We start from the raw sequence: 13,440 nt of genomic DNA on the forward strand, positions 1-13,440 counted from the left end.
ATAGGGCTGGTTGGGGTGGACAGTGGGGTGAAGTGAGGAGCACAGGACAACAGGGACAGGCCTGGCCTGTGGCCCTCAGTTTCTGACACCTCTGGTTGCCGACTGTCCATCAGGTAAGCATAGCCAGAGTAGGCCCTCCTACTGGCACAGACCTTGCTGCCTCTCGGACTCCTCCCTCCCTTGATGAAGCCTTCTCCGTCCGCCCTTGTCACACTCAGTGGTGCCTGCAGCCCCTCTCTGTGCTTCCACCCGACTGGCTCACAGTACCAGCTGTGGCCCGACAGATGCTGGATGGTGTTTCCCCCACATAGTGTGCCCACTGAAAAAGTACACAGTTGCCATCTCTGCTTAGGGCAGTCACGGTGGTCACAGTCTGGAAAATGCTAGAGAGACTGGACAGGACGGGGAGCACAGGGGACAGCGGATATGTGCTGGAACCCAGGCCTCCATTGTGTGGTCACTACCCCAGTGTGCAGAGATCAGGGCCAGGCTCGTTTGCAAGTGCCTTGTTATTAACTGCGAAGCACTGAAGCTTGCAAATGGTCTACAGTTTTCTAAGTGAGAGCAACTCTTACCCATGATAGTATCATTTGTATTCTGATGTGTGTCCTTGAGTGGAAGAGAAAGGAGGAGTTATGACTCACTGAGGCTCCGGGCAATGTGCAGAATTCTGGTCACACCCATGAGAGAAACAGGGAGAAACAGGACATAAAGGCTGGGGGCCCTTCCAAAGATGCTGAGGGCCCAGGGACCTTGTTCAGCATTTTAACCAGGGACTGTCAAGTTAGTACTCCTGACCCTCTGAGAGGGGCCTAGAATCATCTAGCACAGAGTCCCACACCAGCCCTGGAGAGCCATGAATGTTTCTACGCATCCCGAATTTTTGTTCGTTTGTTTGCTGTTTTGTTTTTGCCACAGGGCATGTGTACTCATCAGAGAGAAACAGAGAGAGGGAAGGTGAGAAATCACCCTCCCACCAGGGATGGCCACACCGCAATCCCTACTTCTCCATTCTGCTCTTGGGATTTGGGACATGCATGCACACGCGTCTGATGTGATATTTAATCCACTGGGTCTGGGATTCAAACCAGGTGGGAGTCCTTAACCACCACACCACCTGCTGGCCCCTTTGTGCATCAGGTTTTTGAGGTTGGGTGTGGGAGGGGCACGCAGCCCAGTACATAGCCAGCGTCGGCCCTGTGCAGACTGTGCAAGGAGAGGTGTCTCCTCCAAGGTCCAGGCCATCGGTCTTACCTGATTTGATGCAGTAGACTTGATAGGAAGGAAACCACTCTCCGTACTGGCAGGTGATGTACTTGTAGTCACTGGTGAGGCTGTAGCCAGGATCGCAGTAAAACTCCACCACGGTCCCGTGGTTGTAGCGCTCACAAGGCCGCGGGTGGCAGATGAAATCTCCGTGACTCACCATGGGAGGTAGTGGACAAACTTGGGCAGTTGGGGAGAATAAGAGTTTCAGAACCACATGCTTATCTGTTGGAAGCCCTTCGGGTGCAGACTGGTCTAGGAGAACTCAGCCACTAGATGACGTGCTTGCGTGCTAACTGCCAGACTACTGAGTTGTACTGGAGAGGGTTCCTTCTTTTGTATTGTTATGTAAGGTTCAACGGGAGCCTGAAAGAATATTCCGAGCATGTGTGGCTCTCACTTGGCATTTAAAGAACGTTGTAAAAGAGAGGTTCGTTTTTATAATGCAAAGAATATGCCTATTTCATAGATAGTATTAAGCTACTCTATTAATAATGCATGCTATTATGTGCCAGACAACCTGGTAAATAAAATTAAGATATTTATGGACACAGTCTTTACCGAATGGCACAGCTATCCCAAGCCTGTTTCTATGACCATTGTAGTAATCGGGGACTATTCAAATCATGGGGCAGTGCCCCCAATTTGACCCCCCAATTCCCTGCTGGGGTTTGGCCAATGACAAACATGGAGCCATTCTCCCAGGTCTGCTTGCAGATCAAGGTCACAGCCTCCTGCTCACAAGTACAGTGGTACAACGGGACCAGAGGGGATGAGAGTTAGGGGTCTTGGGTTTTAGGCTTGGTTCTATTATTTATTTTTGAGAGATGTTTGCTATAGGCCGTGTGTGCTCATTGGAGACACAGAGACACAGAGATAGAAAGGGAGAAATCACCTGCCCCCTCCCCCCCAGAGGGGATGGCCATGCCACAATCCCTTCTCTTCCATTCTCTCAGGATTTTTGGGCATGCACACACACGTGCCCCATGTGAGTTTCAAGCTGCCAGGTTCGGGACTCGAACTGTGGCCGACCATGTGGGAATCCAGTGCCCCAACCACTACACCACCTGCTGGCCCCAAGGTTTGGTTCTTTTACCAACACATTGTATGCCCTTAAACAGGTCACATATCCTCCTTATGCCTTGACTTTTCTCCTCTGTAGAATACTTATTCTACTGTTTTAGGGTTTTTCTGACTCCTATAGCCCATGATGTTAGAGAAAGAAAATGAAAATAAATACACCTAAATAAATGGATAAATAAATATACAAAAGCTACTTGTGTCACTGGAGCCCAGACTTGCTGGCATGCCACTCTTCCCACACCGAGGCACTGCCATGCTTCTTACGCGATGAGGATACCTGGATTGCACCAGGGATGCCCCAAACATTCAGAGAAGCTGGAAGCGTCTGATCGCCACGTTTCCTCAGAGGCCAGGTAAAAGCCATCCATTGTAAAAGCTTTAATTCCGAGACTGTCATAATCGGCTTGTAATGGAGATACATTTTCCCCTAAGTGGAAACATTTATCTTCACACCTTGCGGGGTTTCTAATGGTGGCACCTGCCAGATCATTAGCTCTGCTATAAAGGAAACCCCCAGGCAGTGTGGTGGATGGGGGTAGAAGGTGGGAGTGTTTCTTTTAACTTGAAAAAAAACCCCAAAAAACAAAAAACCAGCAAAAGTGTTGGTAACTATAGACTTGGGGAAGCTTAGGCACAAGTCCCAGTATAGAACTATCTGAGGCACAGGGGGCTTCCACCTTCCATCCAGAACAGCTCTGCTCTGGGGCTAACTGGATTTCTGCTAGCCCCTCTTCTCCACATCTTCCCTAAGAGGCAGACAGTCTACACAGGCAGACAGATAGACAGGCGCCTACACACATGAGGACTCAAGTTCATGGCAAACAGCTCTGTTAACAATGACCACATGGCTAGCTTTTGAAATAGCCCATGTGTTCTAGCGATTCTAGTGAGTAAAAGGAATGGCTTCTCCTTAGAACTCCTTTGGGCTCAGCCAGTGACTCAGATCCCCTCTGCAGCTGGTTCTAGGTTGAACAAAATATCCCTGTGGAAAGCCGTGGATGGCAAGGACAAACATCCTTTTGCAACTTTTTTTTTTCCTTTTAATGTTTCTTACGACTTCAGAAATTAGCAACAGTTAATGCTTTTTTTTTTTTTTTTTGAGAGATTTTCACTGTAGGGCGCGTGCGCTCGCCAGACAGACAGAGAGAGACATAGAGACAGAAAGCGAGAAATCACCCCCCAGGGGGGATGGTCACGCCGCAATCCCTTCTCCTCCATTCTCCTCTCGGGATCTTGGGCATGCACGCACACGCGCCCGGCGTGAGTTCCAAGCCACCGGGTCCAGGACACAAACCGCGGTCGACTACGTGGGAGTCCAGCGACATAGCCATTACGCCAACTGCTGGTTCCCAACAGTTAATGCTTTTGAGTTTTGGAGTCCGGACATTCAGTTGTTAAGATGGAATCCAAACAAGGCACTGCTGAGATCCAGCCAGAAACTAGTAAGGATTACCGTCCGCCAGCTGCCAACGCTCCACTCCAGTTTGAGGATGGAGAGTTAGGACTCAGTGCAGACCAGTGGGAGAAAGCCTTCCTACCAAATGGTTCAGAGTCCAGTTTTCACCATGTCACCATATTCGCTCTTGTGGGATTTGATGGTTGTGAGCTAGTTTGCAGGGGGTGCAGAGGGTGGGGTGCAGTGCCAGAGACCCTCTGCCTTCCCTGTGTTGGCTAGAAATGGCCTGAGCAGGGCTGCTTCCCCAAACAAGCTCCCTCTTGGTCCTCCCTCCTCCCAACTTACAGCGCCCTCTCCCTTCCCGCCACTGGCTATTTCTTCCTAGTCAGATTGAATTCTACCACAAACACCAGCTTCTTCAGGAAATACTCCCTGAGCGCCCAGGCAGGGGCCTTGGAATTCCTGGGCCCTCTGTGCACCTTATGTGTCTTATACCTGCATAATCCATAAACCCTTTAAATATCGTTTACATTTTTGTATTATCCAGCACTTTTCTTGATAAACATTTGTATTAGAGTGAATGAAAACTTCAAAGTCTTCTAAACAAACCAGAATCCTTCTCTGTCAACTACTCTCCCACCGGCAAGGAGCTGCCATTATCATGAGGTATCTGGTTCCCCCTGCCCCCCATTTTTTAATGGGAAAAAATAAAAGTTGAGACGTGAGAATAGTTTTATCAGAGCTTCTGCACATGGCACAACAGGCAGAAGTTGTGTGCATTTATAGACGTCTTAGTGATGTGAGACAGTGCTCTGCCAGGCTCACCTTTGAGACATACACTAAAATAGAGGTCAGTGTCCAAATACTTCTGAAACAATGCCCGCTGGTGTGCAGATCATGGTGCAATACAGTGTACGTAAAAAATGAAACATTCAGCACAAACACCCCTTATTGCACAAAAACAATGTTCATACCCCATGCTGGAGAAACCAAGGATTCTCCTGACTTAAGAGGAGGCTGGAAAAGGGCTCTAGGCTGGGAAAAATGAGGTGGGACTTCAAGAGGACAACTGTGAGTGAGACGAAGGGGACAGTACAGCTGGGAAGCAGAGGGCAAGAAAGAAAGATGGCTCAGGAAGAGAAAGAGGTGGTGGATAGAACAGTCTCCACCAGGAATGAGTGGGTCATGTGGGGATGACCTCACGGATCCCAGCCATTCTCCATGACTGATGCAGGGACTACCACATGAGTGTCTAATCCCGCCCCCTCCCTACAGATGGAATTCTACCACTAGAACTGGAACTGGTGGTCAAATCTGTGTAAGCTTCAGTGGAGGATCAGGTGTTGCTTTGTGACACAGGGTGCTCTCTTCCTGTCCCCTCCCGGCGCTCACAGGCAGGGACCAGAAGCACCTTTGACAGGGAACATGGGTAGTCAAAGAGCCAGAGTAACTGCCTACCAGCCATGCAATAGACTGATTTCAAGATAAGGAACTGCTCCTGTGACACCAATCACAAATTCTTTGTGCCATGAATGGAAACCAATAGGAGCCTCAGAAGAGAGACCGAGTACCGTGTGTGTACGGGCATACAAGAATCTACTTTAGATGAGCGAATCAGAAAAGGTGCCTAAGGAGATGACTTTTAAAGCCAAGTCTGGAGCAGCCCTATCCACAGTGGGTCTAGACCAGGAATGGTGCACCAAGTATTTGCTGAGTCCACGGGAAAAGAGAGAAATCAACTTGTTGCAACATTCATGTGTGTTTTCAATTTCTGTTTATTAAAGTATAATTTTTGACTACAGTTTAATCTAATAATTACAAATGGGACTTTAATTCTGTCTTTGTCTTTTCTTTCTAGAATTCATTTTTACTGTCTATGAAGGATCTTCAGAAAATTTGTGGAAAATGTGTGTTATAATAAAATGATCTCAAGATTCTTTTCTGCACTGAAATAAGCTCATACATTTCCATTCTCCATGAACTTTCTGAGGTTCCCTTGTATTTTATAAGTACTGGTTTGCAATGTTTTGGAAAACAATAACCAAACCACGGATCCTCTCACCATAGACAGAGGAGAAGCACAGATCCCATCGCATGTATGAAATCAATCGGGGGGGTGTGCGATGACGCGAGGTCATGGGGGCCGAGGACAGCTTGTGTTCAGGTGACTGGGCAGCACTGAAGAGAGGCCTGAAGGGTGGCCGTGTGTGACCAGACAGGAAGCGGCACAACATGAGGAACAAGATAGCATGAATGCATTCCAGGGCCCATGGTGAGAAGTTGGGACTTTATCCTAAGTGTGAAGGGACACTATAAAGAGAAAGGATGGATGTGTGTGTGTATTTTTGCTAGGTATATGCACTGTCTGGAGAGAGACAGACAGAGAGAGAGAGAGAAAGGGAAAGTGAGAAAAAATCTGCCAGGGAGGATGGCCATACCACAATCCCTTCTCCTCTATTCTCCTCTTGGGATTTTGGGCATGCGTACACATGGCATGCTTTTCAGGCTGCCAGGTCTGGGACTCAAACTGCACAGTTGGCCATGTGGGACTCAGCTGCCCCAACCACTGGCTGGTCCTATTGTTTTTTTTTTTTTTTTTTAATTCTTGAGAGAGAGAGAGAGAGAGGACCCTCAATAGAGTCTCACGCTGTGATCCCCCAGCTTTCTAAGCCAGCCAGGATCAGGGACACAAGAGCCAGTGTGTATAGGTTGACCAGGGAACTGAACTCATGACCTTCCATACGGATCCAGCATTGTGGAGTAGTGCATTACTGCTGTGCCAGTCGTAGACGTATGTGTACTTTACAAAGCCAGCTCAGCTGTTCTGTGAACAGGCTACTGGAGAGCAGCGACAAACATGGCTGGAGGAGGTGCTGACAAAGGACGGCCGCTCAGACCAGGATGGTGCAGCAGGAAGGAGAACGTCTCCTCGTCCGTTTCCACACCGGGGCTGGCTGAGGTGGGATTCAGGATTCTTTCCCAACGTCTGATACCAGCACCCGGGTTAATGGTGGCGCCATTCACCACATTAGGTTTCATTTTGTTTGGTGGGGAGGGAGTGGTACTGAGTCTAGCTTTGGGGAGCTGAGGTTAAGCTGCTCATGAGAGTCATCCAAGTGTCCGTCAGGCAGCTGGAGAGCGCGTCTGGGATAAATATGGAACTCTGGAGTCGCAAGCATAGAGGTAGCATTTCAGACCTGGGTTTGTACTAGCTCACCCAGGAGGGAGGGTGGAGAGGCAGGAGAATGGGTCCCAGTACGAATGCCATGCTGAGCCATCGGACAGGGGCAGAGAGACTGGTGGGGTAGACAGGGTGTGTCAGGATGGAGAGGAAAGAGGAGGAGGAGTGGTTCCTAGCAAGCTGAGAAAGATGGGGATGCAAGGCCGAGCCCTGGATTTGGCCACGTGGACCCTGGTGACCTTGAGCAAAGCAACTCTGGCAGGGTGGTAGAGGGCACACGAATGGGGAGGGGCTCTGGATGACTCCACAGCAGTCTGCTTCAGAGACGCAGCAAGTGGGGCTACAGAAGGCCAAGGAGGCCCCCCGTCCCCCATGCAGGCGCTCCAGATCTTATCCTATGTGGGTGGGAGGGACCCTACATGGGAGTGATTGGTGAGCATGCAGGAAGGAGGGAAAGGAGAGTGGAGGGGCAAGCCTTCGACAGGGATAGGAGGGAGTTGGAGGGAAGGACTGGAGCTGGACACATGGCTGGGTGTGTAGGGATAAGTACGTTGCTCTCTGAAAGCTCCCATTTTCACAGTGAAGGATGAGGTGAGGCCAATGCTTAGACACGGGAGGGGAGGCTTAGAGCTGAGAATTACAGATCACTTACAGTCATTAAGCCGTTTAAAAAAATACTCTGCTATGTGCAAAAGAAGAAAATGAGGCTTAGAAATAGTCTCTGTGCCTCGTGAATAGCCATACAAGTTATCGTGGGAGATAGAAGAATGTAGAACACTGTGATCGAAGGGTCTCTATCTTTTTAAAAATCCTTCTGAGCCACTGAGCCCAGGAGCTTTGACTGGATATGTTCATTCTTCTCTGAGAGGTTTGAACAAGCCGGGGTTGTTCTTCACGTAGGAGAGAACTGCTTCCTTAGTGTGTCCCATACCCACTCCACAGGGCTGGGGCGGAGGTTGTTGGCTGCTTCACAACCCATAGTCCCCTCTTCTGCTTGGGCACCTGGCAGGCCCACACTGCCCAGTGTCCTGCTTTCTGCTGAGTTCTGGCTCATGGAATGGGAGCAGAAGTGATAAGTACTATTTCCAGGCCTGGTCTAAGAAGCCCTTCTAAGCTTCTGCTGGCTAGAATAGAGATGCCCCTGCAGGGGCACCTTAGGAGCCACTCCGAAGACAGCAGAGAATCCACTATCTTTTGGGGAACACCTAGATGGAGGATACCAGCTAACCTTCTATTTTGTCTGAACTGCAATCCATTTGGGGGAGCCTTCCTAAGCAGCGGTCTACCTATACCTTTGGTATAAGGAATAAATAGCAGACATAAACCTGCTTTGTGAACAGCCCAGCACGCACTGTCCATATGTTCGCCGTGATTACAGCCAGTATTCACCTTCTCTGCCATCTTAATGCTATCTTATAAGCGTGTCTTAATGACTTAATCTGTGGTTCCTTAGCCCTGGCTGCACATTAGAATCACCTGGGGGACCTTAGCCTAATTAGTCTGGGATAGGTCCTGGGCTTAGCTAGGTTGTAAAACCTCTCCAGATGATCCTAGAGGGTAGTCAGAATTGAGAAGCACTGCCCCGGGCGGTTGAAACAGCCAGCTGGGGAAACTCAGACTCCCTTGGTCTCCACGATGCCTGACGACTTTCAGCACAGCCAGTGTGGGAATTCAGTTGCTATGGAATCTGTCCTTCACCAGAGCCTTGCTATTCAAACTGCAGTAGAGGGCCATCAGCTTGGGGACCTGCTAGGAGGTTGTTCAAATGTATCAACTCTAGCCACACCCAGACCTCCTGAATCAGAAACTGTGTTTTAGCAATATGACTCCCCCGCACAGTGCAGTTCGAGGAGAGCTGCCCGTGACCAGGAGAAAACTTTGTGACTGAGCTCAGTGGTGAGGAGGATGAGAAAACTAGCTTTATTTATTTATTTATTTTTAATTTTTGTTTTCATTATGAGAAGGTGCATATACAAAGAAGAGAAAGCAACCCTCCAACAGGTCATGGCCACACCGCAAATATTTTTCCCTCCATATCTCCATTGGCCCAGATTTTGGGCACATATGCAAAATGCCCAACATGTTTTTCAAGCTACTAAAGTCAGGTTTCAAACCATAGTCAGCCATGTGGGATCCAGCTCCCAAGGCAAAGCGCTTAACCACCCACTATAAGGCTGGCCCAAAAGCTAACTTTATTTTCTAAGGTTTAATTTTATTTATTATTTCTATTATTTTTTAAATTTGCTATAGGGCACAAGTGCTCACCAGAGTAATATCTTTGTCTTGACTGATATGCATGGTATTACTGCTGGAAAAAGAAATGTAATACACTGTAAAGATATAAGTGATTCAATGTAATATAAAAAAGATTATGATAATAATAACTAAAATAAAGTAATAAAACAGAGAAAGAGAGAAAGCAAGTCATCAGGCCTGGGACTCAAACCATGGCTGGCTGTGTGGCTGCCCAGTGCCTTAATCATCATGCCACCTGCTGGTCCGTAAAAGCTAACTCTTTTTCTTTTTTTGGAGAGATTTTTGCTATAGGGCCCATGCGCTTGCTGGAGAGACAGAGAGGCAGAAAGCAAGAAATCACCCCCTGGGGGGATGACTACGCTGCAGTCCCTTCTCCACTCTTCTCCTCTTGGGATCTTGGGCATGCACACACACGCGCCTGGCATCAGTTTTAAGTCCCCTGGTCCGAGACTCGAATGGCGGCTTACTATGTGGGAATCTAGTGCCTTAACCATCACGCCACCTGCTGGCCCCTAAAAGCTAATTCCTTTGCCAGAATCTTGACCTCGGCTGCCTTCGAAGAACACCGAGACACAGAGGGAAAGCTGGTGACCCTGTGTGCCGAGTACAAGGGCACCGTCTGAAGGCAGCCAGCGTGTCATTCCATGTAGCTATGAGACAGACCAGAGGTGAGGGCCTGGACAGTGTCATCCAACCTCTGCCTTCAGTTCTTCTGCCAGCCTTTCCTAGTCAGAAGTGCCATTGCACTGGCTGTCCCCTGACCAATCTAAGTCTGGGTAATGATCCCAGGAAGCTGCCTAGAACCTACCATGCCCAAATCACAAGTGTTTCCAAGGCTATGTCCAAAACTCTGCTTTCAGCTCCCAGAAAATCAATAAACATTATACAGTACATTACATTTTCCACTTTTGTTGTAACAACACAAAAGGCCAATAAACATGTTCTCAAAAAGAAGCAAATGATGATGAGGCTGGGGCATTGCTTGTTTGCAGGCCGGACGGAGCACAGTGTTTGCCTGCTCAGAGATCAGGCCTGACAGATCACATTTAAGAGCAATGTAAGGTGTTTGCCTGCTCAGAGGTGGCCTGACAGATCACATTTAAGAGCAATGTAACCCAGCAGCCCTGAGGGAGGGGATCTGATCTGCTTTCCTTCCCAGAGTCACCACGTGAGGCGTCCCTGAAGAAATACAGAATGCACCTGATGACAACTGTGAGACGTCAGCGAACGACAACAACAAAAGGCTTCATGTTAGCAATCTGATGTGGGCCTGGTTCTGCCGCCATGAGGAGGCCACAGAGGAGCACACAGGTGAGAGAGCAGGTGTAAACCAGTGATTGACTCTGACAGCCTTTTGCAGCGGGGAGCGACTGGTGCTGAAATCAACAGCTGACACATGCTTCTGTGTTCTGATCAGGCTGCTCTTCTTTCCTTGCAAAGACAGGAGCGCCGGCTAAATTGAGGACCGTCTTAATCAAAGGGGAGAATAAATCACAAGGCATCTGCAGTGTCACAGCGTTCTGATGTCTGTGACCCCTTCCTATGTCTGATCCCCCACACTCAGCATCCCTGATGGTAACCAGGGAGTCTTAATTTCTGTAAGAGTGAGAAATCAGGGGCAGAAGATGAAAAAGGAGTGAGCGTTCCACAGACACCCCAGAAAGCACATAGGTCAGGAGCATTCAGAATCAGTTTTTTCTGCCTCTCGGCAATCAGCAGACCTTTTGAGCCTTGGAGATGATGCTGGAGTTAAATGCTGCCAGTGTATTCTGGTAATTCTCAAATCTCTCTCCACAAACTAGACCACGGTGGGACACAGGTAAACGTATTGAACTAACGTATTGAATTTTCTGAAACTCAAGCTATTGTCCCACATATTTTTTTCTTAAATTTTTGATGCCTTCTTATTCTCATCTGTGGCAAATCCTAGCAGGTAGAGAAATAATTGAGTAGTCACTTAATAATAGTAGGAAGCAATTGGTATGCTTTGTTCCTACCTGTGAGTATATGCATGTGTGTGTGTGTGTGTGTGTGTTTCTTTTAACATGTGCACACACATCTATGGGTTGGTCCTGTATTACAAATAGAAAATAATTGGCCACTGGGCCAGCCAGTGTCATGATGGTTGAGGCAGCTGGATCCTACTTGGCCATGACTTGGCCATCTGTCTGGACCTGGTGACTTGAAAAACATGCCAGGTGCATGTGTGTGTAGGCCCAAAATCCTGAAAAGAGAATGGAGGAGAAGGAATCGCAGTTTGGCCATGCTCCATGGGAGGTGCTTTCTCTCTCTCTCTTTCTCTCTGGTGAGCATATACCCTTCTGCAAAATTTTTTTAAAAAAAATTAAAAAGAAAGAAAATAAACAGTCACATTTTCTGCTAGCAAAAGTCTGCCAAGGTTTACATACTAGGATTGATTTTATCAATAGTTCTTAATGTTCTGCAAAAAAGAAAGCATGCTGTTCTGTGAGAAGTACCAGGCTTTTCTAATACCTAAACAAATTTAAGAAACACTGGCTTAAAAGGCATGGGTAGGGGAAGTAACTACCATGGTGGTTAAGGTGCTAGACTCTCACATGGCCAACCATGGTTTGAATCCCAGACCTGGTGGCTTACTTTCTCACTTTCCTTCTTTCTCTCCCTCTCTGTCTCTCTCTGGTGAGCATACATGCCCTGTAGCAACTTTTAGAAATAATATTAATAAATAAAATTAAGTAATTCTTTAAAAAAGAAAGGCATGGTCAGTGAAAAGGAGGAAGAAAAGGAGAAGTTAGCAGGAGAACAGAAAGAGGTAAAGTGTGAGATTGAGAATGCAAGAGAAGGGAGAATGTGAGAGAAGAGATACAGAGGACATGTAACAGACCAGTGGACTAATAAGAGACTCTAGGGGTAGTAGCTTCACGTGGAGGGCAAAGTGCACCTTCCTCATGCAAACCCTGCCTGAAATACTTAGTCGCTACGTGACCTTGGACATTTTACTTTACTTTCATTTTCTTTCTGAACTTTCATTTCTATCACCTCTAAAACAGGAATAGTAAAATCTACATTTCAAGGCTTTTATACATATTAGAAATAATCTGTAAATGAGGCACCAAGGGCCTGCCTCAAAAGTAGATACTCAATAAACAGAGACAGTTACTATAATTAGCTACATTACGAGCCAATGAGATAAAATGCAAACCATAATTACAACACCAACATTTCACAAGCACTTATGGTGAAGGTAGCACACACATACACCATTTTACTTAATCCCAACAACAACTTTGCAGAGCAGGTGTTGTTATTGCCTCATCTGTACAGATAAGGGGATTGAGGCTCAGAAAGGTGAAGCTATTAGCCCAAGGTCAGCTAGAAAATAAATAGCAGAGCTGGGCTCGGACCTTAACTGAGGCTGACTCTGAAGCTGTGATCTTTCACTGAGTCTCGCTGTGGGGTTTTAAGTCTGTGTAGGGGAAAGGGAGTGTGGGGCTTCCCAAGGACCGGTGTCAGAGCAATGATGTCTCTATTTGCTGTGATGTGTATTGTGCAGTTAGAATTTGGAAAAGCCTTGAGGCCTCTAGAGAGAGAAGAGGTAAACTGGAGGAACTCTGACATATAGGAGTGCCCCTATTGGGTTCTGCTGGCTTAAGCAGGGTGCAGAGTACTGGACCAAAGGAAAGACTAGCTCAGGCCAAAGGATGCTGGCAAAGGGTTTGGGGAAGATTGAAGACAGTCCTTTAAGCCAGGAAGCAAGAGGTAGTGGGAAGACAGAAGGGAAGTCAGCTTCTTCTAGACCAAGACATGAAGTACATGTGTTGTGTATAGAATTGTGTACCCTTCCCACATGCTTATGTGAGAGTCCTAACCCTCAGTACCTTAAATGGAAATAAGATATATTGCAGATGTAAGCAAGTTGAGATGAGGTCATTTTATAGTAGAGTGGGCCCTTAGTCCAGTGTGACTGGTGCCCTTATAAGAAGAGAAAAAGAGATGCACAAAAGGAAGAGGCCCTTGTGGAGACAGTCATTTCGGAACTCCACCCAGTGACAGAGATTAGAGGCAGAAATTGGAGTGATGCAGTGACAAGCCAAGGAACACCAAGGACCACAGCCTTCAAAAGCTAGAGAGTGGGGTCGGCAGGTGGCGTGGTGGTTAAGGGTGCTGGACTTTCACATAGCCAACAGCGGTTTGAGTCCTGGACCTGGTGGTTTGCTTTCTCACTTTCCTTCTCTCTCTCACTCTGCCCTTCTCTGGTCAAATTAAAATAGATAAATAA

At 47.5% G+C, this 13,440-nt stretch overlaps 1 protein-coding gene across 1 annotated transcript in view; it reads right to left on the minus strand.

The window, feature by feature from the left end:
• Window positions 1-586: 586 nt before the first annotated feature.
• Window positions 587-13,440, minus strand: part of LOC102483416 (sushi domain-containing protein 4) — a 133,167-nt gene continuing 120,313 nt past the window's right edge. Inside the window, exons 6-7 of the mRNA XM_027769662.1 lie at window positions 1,255-1,446; window positions 587-609 (exon numbers count right to left, since the gene is read on the minus strand). Coding sequence (XP_027625463.1) covers window positions 587-609; window positions 1,255-1,446 — 215 coding nt within the window. The remainder of the gene's footprint in view (window positions 610-1,254; window positions 1,447-13,440) is intronic.

This window comes from Tupaia chinensis, unplaced genomic scaffold, assembly GCF_000334495.1.
Source record: "Tupaia chinensis unplaced genomic scaffold, TupChi_1.0 Scaffold150175_1, whole genome shotgun sequence".
Taxonomy (NCBI): Eukaryota; Metazoa; Chordata; class Mammalia; order Scandentia; family Tupaiidae; genus Tupaia; species Tupaia belangeri.